The sequence below is a fragment of the Leptonychotes weddellii genome, chromosome 3 (assembly GCF_054177405.1).
Source record: "Leptonychotes weddellii isolate Sample4059 chromosome 3, ASM5417740v2, whole genome shotgun sequence".
In the NCBI taxonomy this organism is placed as follows: domain Eukaryota; kingdom Metazoa; phylum Chordata; class Mammalia; order Carnivora; family Phocidae; genus Leptonychotes; species Leptonychotes weddellii.
In genome coordinates, this window is record NC_138371.1 from 58,358,327 (window position 1) to 58,384,090 (window position 25,764).

Consider the following 25,764-nt stretch of genomic DNA (forward strand, 5'->3'; position numbering starts at 1 on the left):
CCTTGGTATGGTCCATAATAGATGCCAAATGAATGCTAGTATCTCTATCGAGAATCTCGCCTTAAATGCTAGGGTCTTGCTACAAGAATATCAGCATTGTCTGAGGGCTTATCAGAAAATCAGAATCTTGGTTGTACCCCGAACTACTAATCTGCATTTTAACAAGATTCACAGGTAATTACTAGGCACATTACAACCCGAGGAACATTGCTGTAGAGTGTATGTGTCCCTCATGCTGTTCTTCCTGCCCCAGGCTCCTGTTTGCTCCCACAGCCTGGATTGCCTGTAAGACTGAGAAGCGTATTGTTACAAAGGGCATGCTTTCCAAGTTAACTCAGATACTTCTGTCGATAAAGTTTGAAGAGAAACCTGTAGTTGTGAAGTTCTCTTTTCCTAAAGGAAATGTGGACTAGCATATGTTGAAGAGACCAATAAAAAGAAAGCACAGGCAGATGCAGGAATAGAGCTTGTCTGAGTGTGGTGTGAGACCTGTGTGGAGACAAACCCCCCAGTGCAGAGAGGGCTGGGCTTTTTAATGAGCTAGTGAGCGACGGATGCCTCTCCAGAGGGTCCTTTGCTTCCAAGAGGGAAAAAAAGTATAATTGAACTTATAGATTGTTTTTTCTACTTTACAGAAATGTGTGTGTGGACTCTGAAGGATAGAGGCTCTGTTAAAAGTTCCTCCTGAGCTGGGCTAGACTCTGAATGAGGGGGGGTTATAGATTTTTGACTTGTATTTTCTTATTAATATTCATTAGATTTGGATATTATTCAAACTATGGTGGCATTCTTTTAAATTCTGGAAACTTTACCTGTACTTTCATGTTGTTTAACTATTTTTTTCAAAGATTTTATTTATTTATTTGAGAGAGAGAGACACAGCGAGAGAGGGAACACAAGCAGGGGAAGTGGGAGAGGGAGAAGCAGGCTTCCCGCTGAGCAGGGAGCCCGATGCGGGGCTCGATCCCAGGACCCTGGGATCATGACCTGAGCCCAAGGCAGACACTTAATGACCGAGCCACCCAGGCGCCCTGGTTTAACTATTTTCTTAAGATTTTTTTTTTTTTTTGGTCTTCTATTCTCTTCCTTTCTGGGTTTTTCCTTTTCTTTGTACCAAATTGTCATAATGGGTTGTCTGAAGAAACTTTTTTCTAAACATTAAGCATTATATATGATGACTACTGAATAAAAAGCAAATACCATGTAAGATAGAAGTTTGGAAAGAGATCAGTGACTGCCAGGGGCTGGAGAAGGGGACTGATTACCAAGGGGCAAGAGAATTTGGGAGGTGACAGAACTGCTGTAGATCTGGATTATGGTGGCAGTTACCCAAATGTATCATTTGTCAAAACTCATAGAATTGTACACTTAAATAGGGTGAATGTTAAGGTACGTAAATATTAACTCAAAGAAAGTTGGGGGGCGGTTTCCAACCTGAAAACAAATTAAATTAATTACACAGACTTCCATTGGAATGGGGATGGGGTTGGGGCCGGTGGGAGTTAGGGTGTCTGTTCTTACCTTCAGGGGCAGCATGCTGCACTGGTTATGGACACAGCCTTTGGAGCCAGAGGGCCCGGGCTCACCCTGTAAGTTACACAATTCTCTGTTGCCTCAGTTTCCTAATTTGTCAATTGAGATAACAGTAGTACTACCTCGCGGGGCTACCGGTAGGATTTAACAACAGACCAGAGGAATAGGCACTGAACATTTAAGGCTTTACAATGGGAGAAGGTCTCTGATGTGTTCTTCTCCCTCACCTCACTCTTGGTGAGGTCATCCTTGTCTCTGCTGAAAAATAGTCTTCATCACAAAACCCCCACACGTAACGCTGCCCAGCCTGCCATATCAGGTCGCCACTGCTGAGTAAACGCTCAGGAATAAACCTCAGAGAGAGAATAAATCACCTCTCACGCCATGCTCCCCCCAGGTGAGGACTGAGGTCATTGCAAGAGGCATAACAAATAGTCGACATAATGTACCAAACTAATAGATTCTATAAGGAAAACTAAATGGAAAATTTTTCTTGAGTGCTAGGCACCTCTGGCTGAAGAGACAGTGGAGTCGGTGTTATTATAGATGTAGTTGAATCAATAATACTTTTTCATTCATTTCTTTTTCATTTCACAAAAATGCCTATTTTAGCCAGCAAAGAGGTAAGGAGATATGATCAAGGGCAATTTTTCATGCTCACATGGGTTATATTCTGGGACACATCGTTCTTCTAAATAGCCCCATTTTTTTTCTCTCAGAAATGTATTCAATTCTCTTCCAGCAGTGTGAATTTATCTGGAAAGCTCTGACAATCAATTAAGTAAATGAGAAAATAGAATGCTTGTAATTATGATAATCAAGCTATATGAAACCCACCCTCTTAGGTCTAATACCCACACAACTTTAAGCAATATATTAATTAAGCTTTGGCTAATTGTTGCAATTAGAATCAAGTTTTTACAATTTTTAAAAATCACCCAGAGAGATAAAAAAAAATTTAAAAAATATAAGCAGCTGTCGGTTTTTAATGCAATACATTACCATGACTACATTGTCATTTCTCTGGCTGCATGAAAACACTTCCAGTATGCTTTAGTGCTGTCATTTCTCATCCACAATTGGAGGAAATTTGTACATCATACCTTTGTCAGATGTCTCCCCGTTTCTCTAAGTTAGAGGTTGGCAAACTTGCCCTGTAAAGACCAGATAATAAATACTTCAAGCTCGTAGGCTAACAGGCAAAATTGAAGATATATAAACTTACTGAAATAACAAGAAACAGATCTCCACGGTTTCTGTATTAATGAAATTAAAATATAATAAAATAATAATTAAGGACTTTTTTGGCAATACACATCTACTGAGAATGATAATTTTTTAAAAAAGATTTTTAGATAGAGTGAGAGAGAGCATAAACAGGGTAGAGGAGGAGAGGGAGAAGGAGAAGCAGGCTCTCCGCTGAGCAAGGAGCCCAATGCAGGGCTCGATCCCAGGGCCCGGGGATCATGACCTGAGCCCAAGGCAGATGCTTAACCAACAGAGCCACCCAGGCGCCCCGAGAAGAGTAGAATTCTTACCGTTGGGAAAACATGTCGCTTAATTGGGATTCAATATTAGTGTGTCCCCTCATCGAATCTTTGCAAGTGTTCATCCTGAAACCACTCTCAACCTGGGGGCAGCAGGCTAGAAGTGGTTCTCAGAGGGTCGTTTGCCAGCCCCTGAGCAGCATTCCCAACTTTAGTGTGACCGAGAATCACCTAACAAGCTTGTTAAAATAGATTGCAGAGCCACACCCCTAAGTTTCTGGTAGGTTCCAAGAATTTGCATTTCTAACCAGTTCCCGCTTGGTGCTGATGCTCCTGGTATAAGACCATGCCTTTACAACATTGCTTTTGATGTTGGTCCTTTAGAAGAGTCACACGGAATACAAATCTATGTATTTTATGTTTTCATTGTTAACTCATGTATTTCAGCTCACCTGATGGACTTAACGCTTTGAACTCTGAGGTACAGCGTAGTAAATCCAGTTAAATTTCCATTAAAAAGTAAAGACCTATTTAAGCTAATTCAGGGTTGATAATAATAGGAACTTTTCTCTCTTAAATAGCTATTAGTCTCTTGCTTACAAAGTCAGGCATCAGCAAGCATCCCCTATTTGTCTGCTGGAAAGGATGCCTGAATAGCATTTTTCCAGTCTGAGCAAACTTTTAAAATAGTATGCAATATTCCAAAGGATATATGTGGGTGATGCATAAGAATGACAGTTTTGCCTTGAATTTAATATGTCCTAATTCACCACTCATGTTATCAATATAGTGCTCTCTGAATTGGAATTTGTTGACATGCTCAACCCATAGAATTTAACACAGAGACTTTCCTGAGGCCACCAAGGGGCAAGGGAGACACCAGTTTCCTAAACCCTGGAGCAGTCCATGATCTAAGGAGCAAACTGTCTCTAAGTTGACTGTTATGCTGCAGAGGGCTCTTGGGATGAGCTTTGAATGATGTGAGCTGTGACCTATATTGAGGTTGAAGAGAAGATTAATGATAAACAACAGGGTGTCAGCTAATTTTAATGATCACAACTCACCAAAGAGATTCTTTCAGAAAAGAAGCAAAGTGGAAAATACGTTCTCCTTCTGTTTATTTGTCCCAATGGTTTAAAAAAATCAGCTTTATGGAACCATAATCTTCCTCATGACAGATGGACGTATACATTGGCATCGTGCTTCAATCAACAGTTTACATTTCAAGAGGAAGGTGAAGAAACTGAATGTAAAGACATCTTCAGCATCTATTTGTCATTTTTCAGTTTTATAACATTGATACAAAAAATAGTATTCTGATTAGCAGCTTGATCGGCAACCCATGTAACCCTAAATAGTACTACAAACCTGGAGAGTGCACTTTTACGGACAATTACGTTTGGCGAAATAGTATGTACAATTCTGACAAATAAATACATAAATAAACAATCATTCATATATAACGATATACCTAAGTGTCAATTATCATCAACAGGCGTTTCTAGTAAATTACTTCTTTCATTCACGAGTTACTTTGTTGCTTAGAAAAACTATCCTCACCTTTACAGAAGAAATGACATAATCAATTCCCCCACTAAACCCACATATTAGGAAAGGTAGAAAATGAATCCCAGAAGCTTTATGTAAATGTTCCATTGTCTTTGATAGATTTGATTGAAAAACTCCTTCCTTAGCTTCTCTGTCAAGAGTTTGTTTCCCCCATATCATCACACAAAGGGGTTTTGTTCTTCTGAATTTAATCCAAATCAAAAATGATCTTCAAATTTTGATTCTGGTTATTTAAAGATACAATATTATATGTTGAAACTGGCATTTGGTCCAATATAAGAAGACCCAAAGCCACGCAAATTAGCCAGCAAAGATAAAACTTTTTTTTCCAAAAATAAATTTAAAAAAGAAATTTTAAGAATACAGACACTCAATATTGATACATTTTGTTATCCAATGCATAATGAACAACACAGGTAGGGGGACAGTCAGAAGGTTTTCATAAAAATTTGTCTGAACGACTCCTGATACAATACTGTCTGAAATGTTATTTTATATAAGAGAAATGAAAATACATTTAAAAATGGCTTAAATAATTGAAACCATAATTTGGCCAGCATCATAAAATTAAGAAAAGTAGAAAATCAGAGCTTTTTTTCCTGATCACCTGACTTAAACATTTTTTTTGAACATTCAAAAAAACGAAGGGCAAACATGCTTTTGGCTATTGAAACACTGGACAAATGGCCTTGCCTCACCAAGCTCCATGCAGAAGAAAATGTACATAACAAGCAGATTCTAGCTATACATACAGGGGAGAAGAAAAAAATGCCTTTAAAATATATACATATGGTCTTTGATGACTATTTACATGTTTGTCACATGGGCACTACCTAGCATAAAAAAGTTAGGAAATAGTTCTTTAAGACATATGATTCTCCCGATTTTTGCTCCTTTTAAAGATTAGGGCTCTATTTATAATGTACACACACACACACACACACACACAGAAAACAATTCATAGATGTACATATATGATGTTTATAATGTGCAATTCCTTGACATGAAGGTGGCTTGACTGAGCATAAGGTAAATGTAAATGGTAGTAGAAGACAGAGGCTTGATTCAGCTATGTGACTGAAATGTGAACCAAGTACAAAGTCATGAGACTTTTCCAATGACCGGAACTCACAGCAGTTGAGGGTTGGGGGTTAGAGAGGGGCTCACCTTGTGTTGATCCATCTCTCCCCAGGCTACCTAATGCTGTTTTCCAATCAAACTCGGCAGTCCAGCTGACTGTTTGATGAAGATGTGCTGAAGGACAGGAAGACCTGTCTCATATTGCATTCTTTGGGGCTGGGGATAAGAGATCCAGTGTTGTCAAGAAATAGGCCATGACTTCCATTTGTTCATTTTGTTTACTTGTTTGCTATCAACTTCTGGGGGAGCTTCTAAAGGTCAGGTTAAAAGAAAAGTTATATTCTTTCAGTTGCAGGGCTGTCTTTGAATGAAGACAAGCAGAAGTTTTCTAATGAATAGAAGATGTGCAATATGTGGGTTTGCAGAGTGCCGATTCTTCTTCGGATAGAGGGGGACTAGCTCTACCGGCCCTCAAAGGCCTTATCGAGAATTCAGATGAATGTTTCCTGAGATCTAAGTTGATGGGATATAATACATTTTGCAAAGCATGTGGTTCAATTATTGTAATATGCTTCCAGCCAGAGGCTCCTCCCCAAAGAAAGGCAGCTGCCTTCACTTTCAGCACCCTGGGAAATCAAGGCATTGCACCAAAGTAAAAACTTATTCATTGAAATCAGAGGAAGTGATAGAGAAATTGAAGCTTCTCCAAACACCTAAGGTATCCAGGGAAAAGTCAAAGTTTTAGAAGAATCAGATGCACTAATAGTTCATATTCGATCTTTATGTTGGCAGAATTTATATTTGAGATGATATTACTACTACAGGTGACCACTGTTGTAATTAATTATTTTAGCATTTGGCATAATGCATGATACATTGCATTAGCACCTTTTAAACTAAGGATCTCAAAATACTTAGCAAATGCAATTTGCTCTCACAGCACCTGTGAGGTAGGTGTTTTTTCCATCCATTTTATAATTGAGCATATTGAAGCACAGCAAGGTTAAGATGCCTGCTCACATGACCCAATAAGAACGATGGTACCAAGAGAAACTGATCCCAAGCTTCTCCACTTTTCCTTCCCATGAACCTCAGTCACAGAACTTCCAGAGTACCTCCTACTCCTAACGGCATTGCAGCTAGAGGTACTTGGATGTTTCAGATATTAGAATGTTACATCTATCAACCTTAGGGCTAAAGCATTCAATAACATTGGGACCCATTGAAAGCTTATCTCACATGCTTTGCAAATGTGTGGGAGGGGCATCTTATACTATTGCTAAGCTTGCTTATGTTAATTATAATGCATACATAAATTCGTGTTTTCTCCGTGTAATTTATTGTTTTTCTGCCTTCCTACCAACTTATTTCTACATATGTGCCTTCCTGAGACAGAAACTGTAAAATGCACTTAGCAACACCGTATGGAGGGAAGCAGGTGAGATTACATTTGGCAAAATCTCCTTGGAGGCACCAGGTAATGTTTGTTCTGAAAGACACCCGCCCCCACCCCCCCACCCCGGCAAATCTCTTGTTTATTTTGTTAAGTAGCATTTTATATACATTCCACCCAATGACCAGGTTTAATCCTTGGATGAGCAAGCACAGTTGTCTTCCAACCATACAGAATATTTGCTTTTCAAATTTAAATTTCCATTTATTTAGCTGCAGCCTCCCTGCCAGGCCTAAGTTCATGTCTTGGTGGAACCGCAAATACTGTACACATTACATGGCAAGAGATGTAAAAATTCAATGTAACAGCACACACAATATTAATAATCACATCGGGTGTGTCTTTCTGACTGTGTATTATTTCTGAAAAAGAGTTATTTACTTTTATTTTTGCAGAGATGATATGAAGGCATTACCTCGAGTCTCAGTTTCCCAGAACCAGATTTTTATCTCAGATGCAGAGTATGTAAATCCTAGCAGTTGTTAGGATGTTACTTTTTGAGATAAACGCAATGCCTCAGGACCTGAGAATGAAATCTGGCCCTTCTAACTCATGTGTTGTTTCTATGACCAGAGCCTAACACTTGTAAACTGGTAGTCCAAGAAAGAAACTAGGAGCGGGAAGAAAAAAGCTTTTTACAAAACCCCTACACCGGTTCATTTCCCCTGGTGACACCAATAAAACACCAACACCCTAGGCCCCATTTCTTAAAAAAGAAAAGGAATGTATTTACATCGGTAAAAATCCTAACATCTGAGATGTTTCTTGCTTGACATGTCATTCCAGATTCTGTGCATTTCTTCTGGAGAGATCTGATGCACAGTGATGACGCGGCGATATCTACACAAACTGTAGGCCATTTTCCAGTGATTGAAGCCACTGTTCTGGAAAGGATGTATGCCCAGTTTTCGAAGACACAGTCCCACATAGACATCTTCAAGGTGAAGCAGCCTTGTATGGAGCGAGGTCTTATAAATGAGTTCAGCCACATCAGCTGAAAAGATATAGCCAGTCCCCGAACAGAACGGTGGGTAGTTACTGTCAGGATACAAATCCCTGGGCATGTACCACTTACTGCGGACGTCCCGGATTGGCCCTCCATTGATGACATAGCCAGTAAAATACCTTCTTCTTGGCTTGGTGGAGGGTTTTAGTAGTTTGTAAATAAGGTTGTCCATGTTTACAAAAATGTCACTGTCTGTTTTCATGACATACTTGGCTTTTGAACAAAAAGTGGCCACCCATCTCATTCCCATTAGTGTTTTGAGGGTAAGGTTATGGTAGGAGTCAATAAAGTCCTCCACGATAATGTCGTGGAAGATTTGGCTCTCTTGCTCCACCATCTGATTCAGAACAGGATCCGCGTTCTTGCCCAGGAGGAAGAGAGTGGCTATCTTGATCCCTTTGAAGTTGTTCTCATCCCCCCACGTCTCTCGGATCGCCTGGCGGGCGTCAAATTCTTTGTGGGTGGTGCTGATGAGGATAACAAGGAAAGGAATGTTTTTCTCACATTTGTTGGGTTCATTTATAAGAAATTCAAAAGAATGTGGGTTTATAGGTCGAGTTCTTATGTTGCCAAAGGTGAAGTTTTTCCTGGCAACTGTTAGGTGGCTGAATGGCTTGGAGCCAGTGTAGGAAGAAGTGGGACGAGTTATACTCAGATACCAGAGGGCACTGGCCCAGCACACAACTGTCAAAACATAGAGACAGGAGACCTTTGAAGCCATTGTCTTGAGAGCACGTCTATTGCAAATATGGAAGAGTATGCCTTCTTGGCATTCGTTTGTTTTCATCTTGCAAAGGCAGCATATTACTAATAAATCTTAAAATTTGACAGAGAAGGAAGCGTGAGTGCGGGATTGTCCATGGGTCTTAGTGGCAGTCTGGCATCTCTGCGTTCCCTTTACTTTCTTCCAAACCTGATGGAAAGTTCCATGTCTCATAAATCTTCCTCTTAACTCTGCAAAATCAATAAAGTACAGTTGTCGTTCAGATTTATTTAGTCACTTCACATCCTCAAAGAAACATAATAAGGGTGTTAGAATTACCCATGATGACTCAAATCGTAAACGTGATCATTCATTGCCACCACTGCTGAAAACTTCCTGTCACCACCATCCTCCCTTTCCTCCCCTGGATAGAGGTTATTTATGTATATTCATACCCAATTAACAAGTATTAGATTACAGGCTCTAGGGGAACATGAAGTAAACTGAACATTAGTAATTAAAAAAGACTTTTCGCCTCTTCACAAAAGGACCTCTTGGCTGTTAAAAACCTTCTGACACTGAAGTCTTCTTTCAAGCAGGAGAGCCTCACGCAGGGCCTCCTATCTCGTTCCCACACTTCTAAGTATTTGTTGGCTCGATTCTGATGAAGTAGTTGGTCCTCAACATCCCTCTGCTTTCTTTAGCCCTGTATTTGAAAACGTGTGCATGACCACTGGAAAATCTGCTCAAACGGTCTCCCTGGGCTCTGACTTACAAGTAATTCCTTACTTTTCCTCGCTTTTTCCTAACTTTGGCTCTCATGAATGTTGGTCCCTAATTCTCAGTTTCCTAGGAGGCTTCACATGAAGAAGAGCCTTACCCTCAGGCATGGACACCATCACCCAAGGGGCCTTTCAGACAGCTGGCGGCATTCATTTTCGAGTTGATCTAAATGGTATCGCATGTTGTGCTTTTCAGCAATTCACCCTGATGTTCCCTTGATGAAATTATGCTGGCCCCTTTCAATTCTGTTTATGTAGTGACACTTGTCAGTAAACACAGGAGCAGTATAATAAGAGACACAATTGAACTTGGAGCCACAGACCCAGTGAAGATGGAAAGAACACTTTAATTGGTTCACATTAAAAAGTTGTCCTTCGGAACTCTAATTCTTTCTAGAACTTGAGCTGCTCTCATGCCAGTAAAAAACTATATGCCAGGCTACAAAGTTCATCCATGTTAAAAATTGTCTTTTCCTTCCCAGTTAGAGCAAAATGTGGTGGCCCTGGAAGACAGAGATAGCAGATCATGGATATCGACTTCAACAAGGTCTGCTTCAAAGAAAACTATGCACTTAAATGGACAGACTGTGTTGAAAGAATTTAACTGGGATTATAGATTGAAAGTCAGGCTTCCAAGCACAATATTCATAATGAAATGAAAAGACATGATGGGCAATAGCAGAGATAACACACATCCTCTTGTCAAAGCCAAGAGCTGCCTGTGAATATATGATCCATATGAGACCAGCAATAACTCAGTGTGGTTACGGTTCTAACTAAATGAATATTAGAAAGGCTTCAAGCAGCATGACTCTAGGCATAGGCAGGCCTTCCTCCAACCCATAATAAGTACTCTCTAAATAGAAGCTCCAGTATCCTTGGCTCCTGAAGGAAATGTCCGCTCTAAGGTGCACCATAGCTGATAAAAAGGACGTGATGTGCAGCAAGCTTTGAAACTTTAAATAGCAAGTGAAACGAAGGGAGAAGCCAGCAATAGAGTTTAGAAAAGGGCTTCTCAACTTGGGACATACAGACGGCAGCTCCAACTGAATGCCAAAGGAGTGTGAGTTGAGTCTCAAACCAAACTTTCTCCGTCATTGTTCCAGGCTAGTATCTGATTCTTATAAGCCTGCTGTTGTCATCCTAGAGCCCTTGTTACTTTTCACAGTTTCCTACTAAACTGTGAGTCATCTATTCCTAAGCTGGTATGCCAAAAATAGTCACTGGAAAAGGCACCTCTCAAGCTCTCTTCTTGAGCCACTACTCACATGAGTGCCTGTGAGGTACTGGAAAAACGGAAGTAGAGCCCATACTCCTCCTCAAGGAACATGTGGTCTAGGAGGAAAGACTTCCTGTAAATGATTAAAACAGAGAGACAAAAAATTTCCTCACTAGAGGACACAGGAGAGGTGGGCTGGTGGACAGGGTATGTGCAGACCAGGTACAGGCGAGCAGAATGCACATGGCATCTCCACAAGGCGCCATTCCCAGAGACTGTGATGTGAATCATACTCCTCCACCCCATCCTGGACTGAAACAACGAGGTTGCCTCGGGGAAGATGCCATGCAAATGTTATCTAAGCTGAGTCTTCAAGGGCAAGTATGAATTATCTGGATGAGGACCAGACATTTGAGGCAGAGGAAACTCAAAGACATGAAGTGAGAAGCACGGTGTGTGCCTGGACTGCAAATCCTGGAGGAAGGGAAGAGGACAGGGTGCCAGGGAGGAGGGTGGTGATGGTGAAGTTTCAGGCTCTCGAGATAAGCAGGGGTCAGATGGTGAGTGGTGCTAAGAAACTGAGCTGAGTAGCTTGTCGCCCATCTCTGCCATCTAAAGGGTGCAAGGGAGGATTTTACCTTCACCAAATCCTGTCCACTGATTTCAACAGCCATTTATTTTTCCATATTTGGTATTTCTTTTTCCCATAGTTCTATGCCCCAAGGGAATAAGTGACAATTTGTTTTCTCTGATACTTTTCTGTGTGATTTTCTGGGGGAAGGGACTCCATAAATAACAGGTACTTGGGAGATTTAGAAAGAGCTAAAAGAGGGAGAAATAGAGAAATAGGTGAGAGCATGAATAGAGTTTATGTATTTAAGAACACTTTTCACAGAAGAATGAGCATTCTCTCTTAGCTAATGAACATGACACTTCTTTCCATTGTTATTGTAGGTCTTTATTTATCTCATTTTATTTTATTTTTTAAAGATTTTATTTATTCATTTGACAGAGAGAGACACAGCGAGAGAGGGAACACAAGCAGGGGGAGGGGGAGAGGGAGAAGCAGGCCTCCTGCTGAACAGAGAGCCTGATGCGGAGCTCGATCCCAGGACCCCTGGGATCATGACCTGAGCCAAAGGCAGACATCTAACGACTGAGCCACCCAGGCACCCCGATAGGTCTCATTTTAAAAAGCATGTAGTACACCAGATACTGGGCTATGCGCTCCATGCCCTGTATTTTATAGAGCTTCATTCCTTACGTTGTTACAAGAGAGGTACTGTCTCCAGATCACGCAGCTAGCGGGTGACTGAGTGAGCAGTCATCTCAAGTTTCCTGAGGCCCGTTAGGACAATAGGCAAAATCTTGCACGGGAGAGCCAGGGTGGCAGGGAGGAATGCATGCTGCTCTTCTCCCAGTGATCCACGCATTTATTTTCTTAGATGTGTGTCCATGGCTGGAATTTTTGCCTAGTTCATTCTGGTTTGTTACACACTGCATGACACCAGTTCTATGGGGATCCTTGATATCAGAAAATGATGACTTGCAAAGAGCACATGAAAGCTGGGATGGGGGGAGAGGGGGTGGAGAGCTACAGCTGTTGAAAGCTTCAGAAACACTTTGCAGTTCCCTTTCTCTGAAGTCTCGAAACACACACATGTACTCACACTCACACACTGAAAGAATCACTCTTTCTACTGATTTTTTTCAGACACAAGGACAAAAGTAAGCACAGTATTGTTGCATCCTGGGCACCAGGAAATGCAAGTGATCACCAATAAAAACAGAGGATTTGAAATGGGAAAAAGAACCAGCCTAGAATCTGAAGAGTGGCTAACGATAATGCGCACCTACAGCGAGGGGCACTAAAAAGCATCCTGTTTGCTTATAACAAAATAGATTTCTCAGGTGGCCAGGCAAACACAAAAATAGGCCTCTGGAACAGAAATAGCAATGTAAGTAAAGAGAATAGAGAGTAGTAGCAGGCTGCATTTAACTCTAAAGCATGATTTTCTGTATGTTGGTTGAAGTAGTTAGTGTTGAGCAAGATGTCCATGTTTCACTCCTTGAACAATCCGAACTTGCTATGTGGCTTTCTGTGCCTCAGTAGCCTTATGTATAAAATAAGGGCAAAAATAACATCTACATTATCTCGACAACATTATAGCTATTAATGATCATCACCAATCCTTGGAGTTTCTCAGAGGGAAATATTGCTATATGGGCAGATAGTATTATGATATAAAGAACAGGTCCTAGTGGGGATGACGGGATTATGTCAGTTGATCAGTTCATGATTTGGGGTCCAGAGCACACATGTCAATCGATTCTTCTAAATATGTAGGATTGCGGTCAGTTTTTTGGTCTAGCGAATACACTGTACAGATTGCCTGCTAGAGAATTCTGTTTTCTTCCTGGAAAACACAAAGGCAAAAGTCCACTAAAAAGCAAAGAAAATGACAGCTGAAAAGTTCTAGAGAAGGAGCCGAATGTCACAAAGCAGAATCCTCTGGAGGGTTCTCTTAGTTTCATGAAATTTAAAGAAGTCCTGTTTAACAGACATGTTAATGTATTAAAATACAAACTTGCACACAGAGCATTTGTCATTCCTTTTAGCAGCCCTGCGACAACCACAGATGCTGATGACATATTAACTTGTCATCCATTAAATTCAAATCCCTCTAAATAGAAACATTCGCCTCTAACACTCGAAAGATTTCCTCCCCAGAGGCCTTGCTGTATCACAGATTACCTCATTCACAGAACCCGTCAGTAGCTATCCACCATCACCTTTCAGGAAGTTAATGGGGCAGAATTTTCAATTTAAGGAGCACATGTTTCTCCTAGAAATCACATTGGATAATCTGTTATTTTGAGTAATTTATTTTTTAAAAAGCTCCTAAATTTGCCAAAATTCTTCTCTTGTATGGCCAGAAATCAGTCCAGCAGCAAGTGGGTAGAATCTCTTGGGCAAACTGTGCATAGTTTGGGGTGTCAAGCTCATGTCCTTCTCCGTCATGGTTCCGGCAAGTACAAGTCAGTACTGAGTGCCTACGTCCTGGTTGCCGCTGAGATGGCGTGGCAGTCATTCCAGCTTCCCTGCACCCACGGGCCAGGCTGCACAGGCCCCTTCTACTCCCTGGTGTCACCAGGAATATAATATCCCTGAGTTCTGATTTCCCTTGGATTTCCAAATCTACTTCATTTGTTCATCAGAGACGTACCGAACACCCGTTAGAGATGCCAGGCACTGTTCTACAACTGGTAAGACAGATGGGGGCTTACTTTCTAGGAAATGTAGGCAGAAAATAAACCCATGATAAATGAATACAAAAATAGTTTCAGGTAGCGATAAGTGATGTAAGTAAGTTGGGCAATGGGGTAAAGACTGAGTAGAGGTGGGAGGGGAGCAACTTTAGATGAATTGGTCATTCTCTGAAGGGGTGACATTTGAGCTGAGAACAAAAAGCCTTGTGATCTCCAGTCTGGTAATTGAGTTTTTTACTAACATTTTGGCTCTTTGCTTGGCTCTTTGGGATTAATGCTTCATTAGGAGAATCCTTTTGGTTTTTAATTTCTGCTCCTCTCTTGTCTTTTGGATCTTCTTGGCTTCATGTTTCCCAGTGGTGGCCTTTTTGCCCACTCGTTCAAATGCCCTCAGCTTCTAGAGATGCAGCTTATTTGTATTAGTAGGTTATATGTATTAGTTTGCTAAGGTGGCCATAACAAAGTCCCATAAGTTGGGTAAATTTATTGTTTCAAAATTCTTTTTTTAAAATTAAATTTTAGGTAGTTAACAAATAGTGCAATATTTGTTTGTGGAGTAGAATTCAGTGATTCCTCACTTACACACAACACCCAGTGCTCACCATAACAAGTGCCCTCCTTCATCCCCCTCACCCATTTAGCCCATCCCCTACCACCTCCCTCCATCAGCCCTCAGTTTGTTCTCTATTGTTAAGAGTCTCTTGTGGTGGGGCGCCTGGGTGGCTCAGTCATTAAGTGTCTGCCTTTGGCTCAGGTCATGATCCCAGGGTCCTGGGATCGAGCCCCACATCGGGCTCCCTGCTCAGCAGGAAGACTGCTTCTCCTTCTCCCACTCCCCCTGCTTGTGTTCCATCTCTCGCTGTCTCTCTCTTTCAAATAAATAAATAAATAAAATCTTAAAAAAAAAAAAAGAGTCTCTTATGGCTTGTTTCCCTCTCTCATTTTTTCTTTCTTTTTTTTTAAAAAAAGATTTTATTTATTTATTTTGACAGAGAGAGAGATAGCGAGAGCAGGAACACAAGCAGGGGGAGTGGGAGAGGGAGAAGTGGGCTCCCTGTGGGGCTCGATCCCAGGACCCCGGGACCATGACCCTGGCCAAAGGCAGACGCTCAATGGCTGAGCCACCCAGGTGCCCCTCTCCTTTTTTTCTTTTCCCCTTCCCATATATTCATTTGTTTTCTTTCTTAAATTCCACATGTGAGTGAGATTATGTAGTATTTGTCTTTCTCTGACTGACTTATTTCATTTAGCATAATACACTCTAGCTCCATCCATGTCGTTGCAAATGGCAAGATTTCATTCTTTTTGATGGCTGAGTAATATTTGTGTGTGTGTGTGTGTGTGTAAAACATCTTCTTTATCCATTCATCTGTCGATGGACATTTGGGCTCTCTCCATAGTTTGGCTAGTGTTGATAATGCTGTTGTAAGTATCAGGGTGCATATATCCCTCCGAATCTGTATTTTTCTATTCTGTGGGTAAATACCCAGTAGTGCAATTGCTGGATCATACGGTAGTTCTGTTTTTTGAACTTTTTGAGGAACCTTCACACTGTTTTCCAGAGTGGCTGCACCAGCTTGCATTCCCACCAATAGTGCAAAAGGGTTCCCCTTTCTCCACATCCTCACTAACACCTGTTGTTCCTTGTATTGTTTCACAAATTCTCAAGGCTAGAAGTCTGAGAAGATGTTGGTGGGGCAGTTCCTTCTGAGAGCTATGACCAAGAATCTGTTCCATACTTTTCTCCTAACTTCTGGTGATTTGCTGGCACTCCTGATTTATAGATGCACTAACTAGATCTCTGTCTCCCTCTTTACACAGCATTTTCATTTCCCTGTGGGTGTGTGTTCCAGTTTTCCCTTTTTGTAAGGACACCAGTCATATTAGATTAGGGCCTACCCTAATGACCTCATTTTAATTTGATTACCTCTGTAAAAACCCTATTTCCAAAGAAGGTCACATTCTGAAGTATTGGGCATTAAGACTTCAACATGTCTTTTTTTTGGGGGGGAGACACAACTTCATCCATAACATCTATTTTTCAGATAGCAACGAAATGAAATACTTGGCTCCACAAGACTTCATTTCTTCACATTTTATTTTCTTGATTCGAGCAGGTAAAGTCTTGGGTTTTGGTAAACCAACTTTTAAAGGATGAAAAATTTGTAATTAGCATTCAAAGAAGAATGAAACATGAATGTGTAAAGGGACACAAAGTTTGGCTTATTTTTAGGTTAAAGAAAAAGCTAGTTCATTTTTCTTATAAGACGACATGAAGAATGTGGCATAGTTTTAAACAGTCCTGTGCTTCTGCTGCTTTCTCTTTCCTTTGAGGTACTCCCCTCTACACACACACAAAAATCGACCCATAATTAGTTGGGAAAGTGAAGCCAGGATGGTGGCACCTTTCCCAGAAAGTTGGGGTCAACAATTCCCAAGAAACTGACTTGGTTTCTGGAGAATAAGGACAATTCTCCAGTGTCACCTCAAACTACCAGCATTCCTATTATTCAGTACCAATTTTGAATATTCAGAGACCATTGGGTACTACAAAAGTGGTTTGAACATTAAAATCCATGTAGTCACTTTAAAACATGGTCCAAAAGAGAAACCCGTTGGAAAAAATCAACCCAATTTCAACCAGTTAAAAGAGAGGAATAAAAGGAAGACAGAAATTCAGGAAAAAAATAAAGAAATGAGAAGGCAGGGAGAGAAAGGGCTAACCACTTGTGTTTATGAAAAGCTCTTGAAATGGATGAGAAGCTGGCCGTACAGCCCATCACTGGGGAGGGGAAAAGAGATCTTGTCTGAGAAATGTTTTGATCTCAAGTGACTTTCCTCAGAGCTGGCGTATGAGGGAAATCAAAGAATCTTCATTCTGTGGGGGAAATACAAGAACTCAGACCGCAACAGAACTAATTGATAAACGAGCCCCAAAGGCCAGAGATTCTACTCGGCTGCATTAATTTGGCAAATGGTTATCTTGATGCCCAACTCCCTCCCTTCCTCTCGCTCTTATAATTATGCTCTAAATAAGCACAGGAGAGGAAGAAATAAAGCACTATTAACACTAGATAATGGTCCTTAAAGGAAGAATTTCATAAACCATTATGTTATACAGCTTGCTAACTTATTATCTCTCCAAATCGCAGAGGGCTGGCTTTCTCTCCTAGCCTTTCTTTGAAGTAAGCCTCCTTGGCTGTGGAAGGCAATGTGCCCATAGGTGTCGAAATCCCTGAATGTTCATAGGAGTAAGTGTTCTGACTCCTCTGCCTCAGAAAGACCAAGAGCTAATTTGTTCCTTTAAAAAAATTAATCATGAATCCTTTCGGAGACCCCATAATTGAACTCGTCCAACAGATCATTTGCAACAAGGAAGTGGCAGAAAGCAAAAGGTAATATTAATCATCTTTTGGCAGTCGAAATCATTTCCCTCCCAAATCTGGAAGAGATTATTTGAACCTTTCTCCTTTTAGTTCAATATACCTTGAAATTTATTGAAAAGGTCTTGGGGCGCCTGGGTGGCTCAGATGGTTAAGCGTCTGCCTTCGGCTCAGGTCATGATCACAGGGTCCTGGATCGAGTCCCGCATCGGGCTCCCTGCTAGGTGGGGAGCCTGCTTCTCCCTCTGCCTCTGCCTCTCTCTCTCTGACTCTCATGAATAAATAAATAAAACATTAAAAAAAAAAGAAATTTATTGAAAAGGTCTTTATAAATTCCTGCACTCAGAAGAACGGGGCCAACTTGAAAGAGGAGTGGTCAGGATGAAGATGTCTTTGTGTGGGCTTAGGGCTCTTGCTATTCTGAAAGCTACACTCTATTTCACTGCAGAAAAAGTGTACTTCAAATTAGAGGAGAAGATTATAGCTTTCTTCAAATCAATGTGTTGCCCTAGTTCTAGAATTCAGAGAATTTTTAAACATCACTACAATCCTCTCAGGGAAAAATGAAAATGAAGATGTCTCATTATTTTAAATAAATGCTTGGCTTCCTTCACAGTGATGGATATGGTGCCTTGATGGCCTTATATGAGACACATTTTTTAAAGATGGGCAGAGCCATCACTTATTTAATTTTAGGAGACTGGGAGCCTGGCAATGTGGTCAGACCTTGGGTAGGGCTTCTCTGCTGGGAAAGAAACACCAGGATGTTTTATTACAGATGTGGAAGAGGATGAGAGGAAAGACATCCTACTCATATAAACAGCAGCTGGGAGAATTTAAAAATGATGAGCTCTGCAATACCAAAAAAGAGTATTCATTTCGCCTGTTATTTTGGGGAGGGGAAGCCGATATAAATGGATATTGTTAGAAACCAGAAAGATGTTAGTGTATTGCTATCTAAAATTTACAATGTCTAAGGAGATGTTTCTTAGCCCATCCCAGAGAGGTAATATTTTAGGTCATATTTCAAAGAATGATAGTACCATGAGGGAACTGATAACATCATATGGAAAAGAACTTGCAATTCTTATTTTCCTTTTGTTTCCTTTTCTAACTCAAATGCCCCTTTATGCAGTATCAGTTTATCAGAATACATAATAGCCAAAAATAATTTTGTGTAGCTGCTGTCATGGAAATTATCTTGTAGGCAGTCAATCTTATGACACCAGAAGAGCTGGATTCAACCTTCAGATGTTTAGTCATCCGCTCTGGACTCTGTGCATCCCTCTACCTTTGTTTCCCCATCTATAAAATGAGAATGATAACATCTGGACATACTTTGCAGGGTCAGTATGGATCAAATAAGATACTGTATTTGAAAATGCTCTGGAAGCTAAATACTGCTACATGAATGAAGAGTATTGTCATTATTAATATAAACATGATAAATAAAAGACAAATCCAGAGAGGATCGCCTATAAAATGTTTCACGAGGAACAATCAGTCAATGCATCTTGACTAACTGGTGGAAAAGCAGTTTTCTTACTTGACTGATACTCAAAAAGGGGGAAAAAAGCTTGGCAGTTGACTGTTTTCATAAGAAGGTTCAATTGCATCTTATAATGTGTATATTAAGAGGTCTTGTACTTCTGTGGAAAAGGGCTACACAAGCTAGAGGAAATATTATGATTATTATTAGCACTAATGTGATGAAGAATTAGATTTTTTTCAAATATAACTTTAGAATATCAAAAATCTACCAGATTTAAATAGCCCTGAGTAGCATTTACATAGTCATCACTAACATTCTATGTATGCTAAGATAGTCTGAAATGGCTACCCCATGATAATTGTAGAGATATTTAAGACAAAGCCAATTCAAGATTTATCATTTTTCCTTCATAGGTTGTAATAGAACCTTAGCTAGGTTGTAATAGAACCTATCCACAATGTAATATTAGAGGCATATGGTCATTTCATCACTTGGCTAAGGGACTTTGCAATTTTCAGCATTAGAATGCTTTGTGAATTGCTCTAGAAATTCACCCAAAGGAAAGCCTGGGTGACAAGGAGTTTTATTTGGCAGAGTAGCTTTTTAACCACACCCTTTTGCTTTTGAAATCTGTGATTTTGGGTATAATTTTCTTAAATTATTACCTACTGGCCAGTCATGTGAAAAATACTGCCCTTGATTGCCATTCTCATCCTCAGTCACCCATATTGGGTCTTCACAGTCCTTACCTTTTTCAATCCCAGCATCGCTTCCCACAAGCTATTTACCAAACTCTTGCTCAGCTTCACTTCACCAGATGCTATTTGGTACTAGAGATTTCCCTTTCTATACCTTCCCTTCTTTTTACAACTTCCTTTTTGCTAAAGATTCTTATTTCCCCAATGGTTAGAGACCCAGCCTGCCAGTGTTCATCCTACTGGCACCTTGAACTCTTCACCACAATCCACCTTACATAGCTCTTGAATCTGTTTGAGGCTACACTGGACTCCTCTCACTTGGATTCCATGGGCAGGGCTCAAGATTAATCTCCCCCAATGCCTCTGAGGTTCAATTCTCATTCCTATGTCAATTCACCATTCTCCTTTCCCCACTGCATCAGCTCTCCACAATCATCTGCCATCTTTATTCTTACTCCTGAGCCTTTAGATTTTGTGGGGTAAGGTCTCTTGTCAAAGAGACATTGCTTCTCTGGACAAAGCACAGGATTGACAACAGAAAAAGAATCAAGTTGTAGTTTTGCCATGAAGTCTCTTTGAAAATATTTTCCTCCTTAAAAATTTCTCTTAGTTTCAAAATTGCATTAACTTTCACTGATCAGAAATTCTGCACCAGTCCATGATTTCTCAACCCACTTGACGAAGGGCTCTTCTCTGCAGTATTTGTCATTTCCAGTCTTTCCATTCCCATTGGCTTTTTTGTCTCTAGAAGGGCTTAGAAAAATGTTGAGAATAACAATAACAAAACCTCTTGACCCTGGCATCACTTTCAATTATTGTCATATTTTTCTCTTTCATTTCATATCCAGAGCCCCTAAATAAGTGCTCTCTCATGCTTTTCTCCATTTCCTCACCTATTTAACTCTTGCAATCTATCCACATGGCATGTGACACCATTCTGAGCAAAGCCTTGAGACCTTCCCTGACACACTTAGTCACTCTTTTCTTCCAACTCTTGCCTAGGATTCCTCCTCACTTCACTCCTCATGTTTCTCTGCTCACATTTCTGGTGGTCTTTGTGCTTTTTTCTCTTCACCCGTCCTTTGCCTGCTCTTCCTATTTTCCACACCGGGACTCAGCCCTCCCTCCAGTCTCGTTAGCATGGGGAACTTGCTCTCTAGAAAAAGGCATTTGCTGTCAGCTTTCTAGCAGCGTTCACCAGAAAGGTGGGTCAGAGACCGATGAACTTGACATCCCTTCCCATTTTCAGCACAGTTCTCTCTCTCAGACGGGGTATAGATGTAAGTTTGTACCAAAGCAGAGAGGTATTTGCTTTCCTTCTGTTTCCTGCTTTTTCTTTTTCCTGTAGAAAATAGACTTCAGAACACGTGTTTGAGTTCAATTTCTTAAGTTAAGAAGTTTGTATCATAGACAAACTTAACAATCATAGAGGACAGGTTTTGTTAAAGACAACAAAAGGTAAAAAATGATTTTGTGCTTTTTGTTCACCTACACATGTAAGAGTTTTATTCTTCCTTATACTGGAGATTTCAGGTTGTTTCTGAAACTGTTAAAATGTTGTAAAGTCCCATTCAAAGCACGTTTTTACTTGGCCCATTAGAGATGAGTTTCCATGAAATTCTGAGGCTATTTTTTTTTAAGACTGCATTTTAATAGTCATTTTTCCAGTAAGTCCTAGACAGATGGTACAGGTGATTTTTAAAAAAGATATCAAGCTATTTGCTTTCCCTTTCCCTTCTTATATTATTTGAAAACCATCAGACATTTTGCTCATTTTGCTCTTGCTCAGCTTCACTTCACCAGATGCTATTTGGTACTAGAGATTTCCCTTTCTATACCTTCCCTTCTTTTTACAGCTTCCTTTTTGCTAAAGATTCTTATTTCCCCAATGGTTAGAGACCCAGCCTGCCAGTGTTTGAGTCAGTTTGAATTCAATAAGACAGTTTGAATTCTATAAAAGTAGAATTTAGGAAAGGTCTCTAAGTATAATTGGAAACAGGTCAGTTGTGAAAGGAAATAGACTTTTTTTTTTTTTTTAAACACATGAGCCATACAAATGTATCTCAGAAATTAGAGGAAGAAAATCTCATTTGTCATTATTCACTATCATATCTCTTCAGTCAAAAGTGTAACCACTCCCATGATGAACCCCCTCATCTCCTCGTCTACAGCCTATGGAATAAGGACATGAAAGGGGCCTTCAGGAGGTTCTTGGGGAAAAAGATTGACTTCTAGGATGTGAGGCTGAGGGGAGAGGAAATAAATCAATATTCTGGATTGCCTAAAAAAAAAAGTGTAACCATTTTTATGACTGGGTAGATTAGCATAGCATTTCATTTTTCAAATTTGTTAAATCAAGATTATGATATTAATTATTTTGAAATAATATTTTAAGCAATAGTTTCTATTTAACCAATACTATTTGCTAGGACTATATAAAATGCCTTACAAATAACTATTTGTATATATAATTTATGTATTTAGAGGACACATCATTGCTTCTCTGCCTTACTCACACTTACAATGTTCTCCATAATTTACGTATAGTCTTACTAACAATTATAAGAAATAGGTATCCTTGTTCCCATTATACAAAAGAGGAAACTGAGGCCCAAAGAGTAAACAACTTGCCCCAGTGTCACACAGCTAGTGAGTAATTAAACCTGGATGTGGGGGCGCCTGGGTGCCTTGGTCGGTTAAGCCTTGGACTCTTGATTTCTGCTCAGGTCATGGTCTCAGGGTCGTGGGAGTGAGCCCTGAGTCAGGCCCCGTGCTCAGGGGGAGTCTGCTTCCACTCTCTCTCCCTCTGCCTCTGTCCCTGCCCCCCGTGTCCCTCTTGCCTGCTCCCATGCATGCTCTTTCTCTAAATCAAATAAATCTTAAAAAAAACCCCAACAACCTGGATGTGAACACGAATCTGTTAAACTGTAATGTGTGGGTCTATACGCCATCTCCTACATTTCACTTTTTACATGTAGTCATCTTAAAAATTTTTGTTTTTCCTACTTCCGTGGAATAATGTGAAGGTAGGGAAAATGGACTCACGGCTGCTGTGCATCTCACCATGGCTCAAGGGTCTTTCTGGCCCTGAGATCCTTAGTTCCCTAATGTAAATGCATAGTTATTGTTTTTTAATGAGAACTTGAGAAAGGATGAAGGATACAGCTCCATTCATAAGGCTACTCCCTTCACGATATTAAGATATCTAGAAAACCCTACCAATAATGGTGTTTAAAGCTCAGACAATTCTAGGTCAGAAGGAAACAGCTGATCTTAAGGGATCTTTTAATTGAGCTTTGAAGGTCAGATGAGGCACTCATCTCTGCCATAATGAAGCAGTCATTTTATCTTGGGAAGAGTGTATAACTTGGCATCTGAGGCTCTGCCACTTACCAGCTATGTGACTGTAGTCAAGTAAATTCTCCTTTTAGGGCAGATTTGGTAGTTTAGCTATTCCAATCTATTTCTCTTCCAATTCCCCTTTAGCTTTTCTTCCAGGAAATGGGCCAGTTGTAAAAGAAGCTGAAGTCCAAAACTAAATTTCTCAGGTCTCTTTACAACTTGGATAAAGGCATAGGACCCAGTTTCTAGCAATCAGATGCCTCGGAGCAAGACACAGATGCAGGGCTGAGCAACATAAGATAGAAGCTTCTTCTTCTTTTTTTTTTTTTTTAAAGATTTTATTTATTTATTTGACAGAGAGACAGCGAGAGAGGGAACACAAGCAGGGGGAGTGGGAGAGGGAGAAGCAGGCTTCCTGCCGAGCAGGGAGCCTGATGCGGGGCTCGATCCCAGGACCCTGGGATCATGACCTGAGCCAAAGGCAGACGCTTAACGACTGAGCCACCCAGGCGCCCCAAGATAGAAGCTTCTTTCCAGTGATTTGGATGGACTGGAAAGCGCATGGAGGGACAAAAGTGCCTGGTTTTTCTCGAACGGCTGTGATAGAATTTCCATTCTCCAAATGTGACATCAGAGGTGTGAGGAGAGGCAGGGGAAGCAATGTTGTGCCCCCTAAAACAGCTCTAAAGAATTGTCAAGCTCCATTTGGGCTGTGCCGTTCATGGCCAAGCTGATCTGGCTGGTTAGTAACCACATGTAGGTCTTGCCTCCCAGAAATTCCATGAGCTACCTAATGCCTTTCCATAAATTCCCTTCTCTTTTACCTGGTAAAGTGGCTTCTGTTTTTTTGTAACTAAGAACCCCAAACCATACCATTCTCTCTACTTCTTGAGGTATAAAATGAAATGATGATAATCTAATTTTCAGGCTGGTTGTGAGATACATGGTAAGCTTTAAAGTGGCTTATAAATTGCTGGACATTTAAGCATTGCTTAGGTGAACTACCTACCACCATAAAATGAATGTGTCCCTGCTATACTCATCTTGGGAAATGCTGTATAGCATTGCCCATGTAAGGAGCAGCCTTCTGAATTGAGGGTCATATTTAAAAACTCTATTTTCTCTCTCAATGCTGTCTAAAAATGTATGGCATGTGTCTTTTGGCTGGATGTCACATGGCCCTCTTGTTGTGATCTTGCTTAGGACAAGATGCCCTGGATGACAACTGATTATCCCTTTCAGGAAACCCTTGTGCACCTTTCTTCTAGGTGAATTAATTGAAAACCATTCAGCTTTCATTTAAAAATAGGCCGCCATAAATACACTCTCAAAAATCGCTAAAAATGCATTTGGTTCTTTTTTGTGATGTGTTAATTTTACCTGTATAATTACACATGGTATCATACATGTGCTTACTCCTAAGTCTGAAGACATGCTGACAATTCATTATTCTCCATTCTTTCTTTTTCCCCCCTTTGGGAGGGAGGATTACTTTTTTTTTTTTTTAAGATTTCTTTATTTATTTGAGAGAGAGAGAGAATGTGAATGCACACAGGGTGGGGAGGAGCAGAGGAAGAGGGAGAGAGAGAATCTCAAGCAGACTCTCCCCGAGCACGGAGCCCACTGCAGGGCTTGATCTCATGACCTTAGATCATGACATGAGCCAAAACCAAGAGTCAGATGCTTAACTGACTGAGCCACCCAGAAGCCCCTGGGAAGGAGGATTACTGAAAGGAACCACTGTGCTTTTGTTTGCATTTACTCATTCATAATATTTGATAATCCCATGATTAAAATTTATATATGTTATATTAAATACACAAACTAAAATGCAAATTCCTTTCCTTTAAGGAGCTTATAGTTATATTAACTATAATCTATGTGGGAAGAAACAAGGAATAATTAGAGTTATGGTATATGGTAACTATGATATAGTTAATTCTTGACATGCATGATTGGGTTACATTCATGGAAGACACAAATTTCACTTGGATCTCAAATTTTAAAAAGTGAATAGAGAAATCTCAATAGGAGAAAAATTGGTTGTGGGGAAGAAACATTCAATGGTAAGAGAAAAACGTTTGCAAAGAAACAAAGGTGTTAAATTGATTTACTTGGAGAATAGGGAGCCATCCGGTAAGCAGAGTGTTGGATTCTTGATAGAATGTAGCTGAAATTAAGTATGCAGAGGGAGTCATTGCTCATGATTTATTTTCTCTCCACCACATCTTCATCATTTCTTCATTTTCAATATACTTTCATAACTTCACCACTGATTGCATTTTGGGTTGATTGTTTCTTTATGTCCTATGGAAAGACCCCTCAATCACTAGGCTGGTTTCCTCATTGTTTTTAACTGTGTCTTATTTGATAAACTGTAACCTCTATAAGGACAAAGATTTTCTCTGACTTTATCACTATTTTTATTACTCTTATTATTATTTCTATCTTTATCACTATGCCAAGGATAACAGCATGGTGCAGGAAATACTGTAGTTGATGAATGAATAACTGTTGAGTGAATGGCTTCCAGACAGATAGCCATCAACAGTTATCCAATAAGATGACATCAACAAGAGCCCTTGTTGCCCGCTCTTGAGAGCTGAGTTATCATAGATAAGTGGACTGTATTCCAGAGCAAGCATTTATGTGATGTGCTATAAAGATACACCAAAAGGTGTTGTGTAGTCTGAGTGTATGATATCTTCTCTTACGCCTGGCCCTTTTCACTATGCCATTCTAGGTAA

General features: G+C 40.3%; 2 protein-coding genes across 3 annotated transcripts in view; one reads left to right on the forward strand and one right to left on the reverse strand.

Moving 5' to 3' along the window:
* The window catches only part of STK39 (serine/threonine kinase 39), a 400,617-nt gene that overhangs the window by 319,417 nt on the left and 55,436 nt on the right, over positions 1 to 25,764 (forward strand). The window lies entirely within an intron of this gene.
* The window catches only part of B3GALT1 (beta-1,3-galactosyltransferase 1), a 500,148-nt gene continuing 476,929 nt past the window's right edge, over positions 2,546 to 25,764 (reverse strand). The window contains exons 1-2 of one of the 2 annotated variants that reach the window (XR_014143566.1): positions 4,085 to 9,212; positions 2,546 to 2,687 (exon numbers count right to left, since the gene is read on the reverse strand). Coding sequence is in view for 1 of the 2 variants with exons in the window: in XM_081814258.1 (XP_081670384.1) it covers positions 7,869 to 8,915 (1,047 nt within the window). In the remaining variant the exon portion in view is untranslated. Of the gene's footprint in view, positions 2,688 to 3,664; positions 9,213 to 25,764 lie in introns of those variants that run through there. The other variant, XM_081814258.1, reaches the window with a different exon arrangement.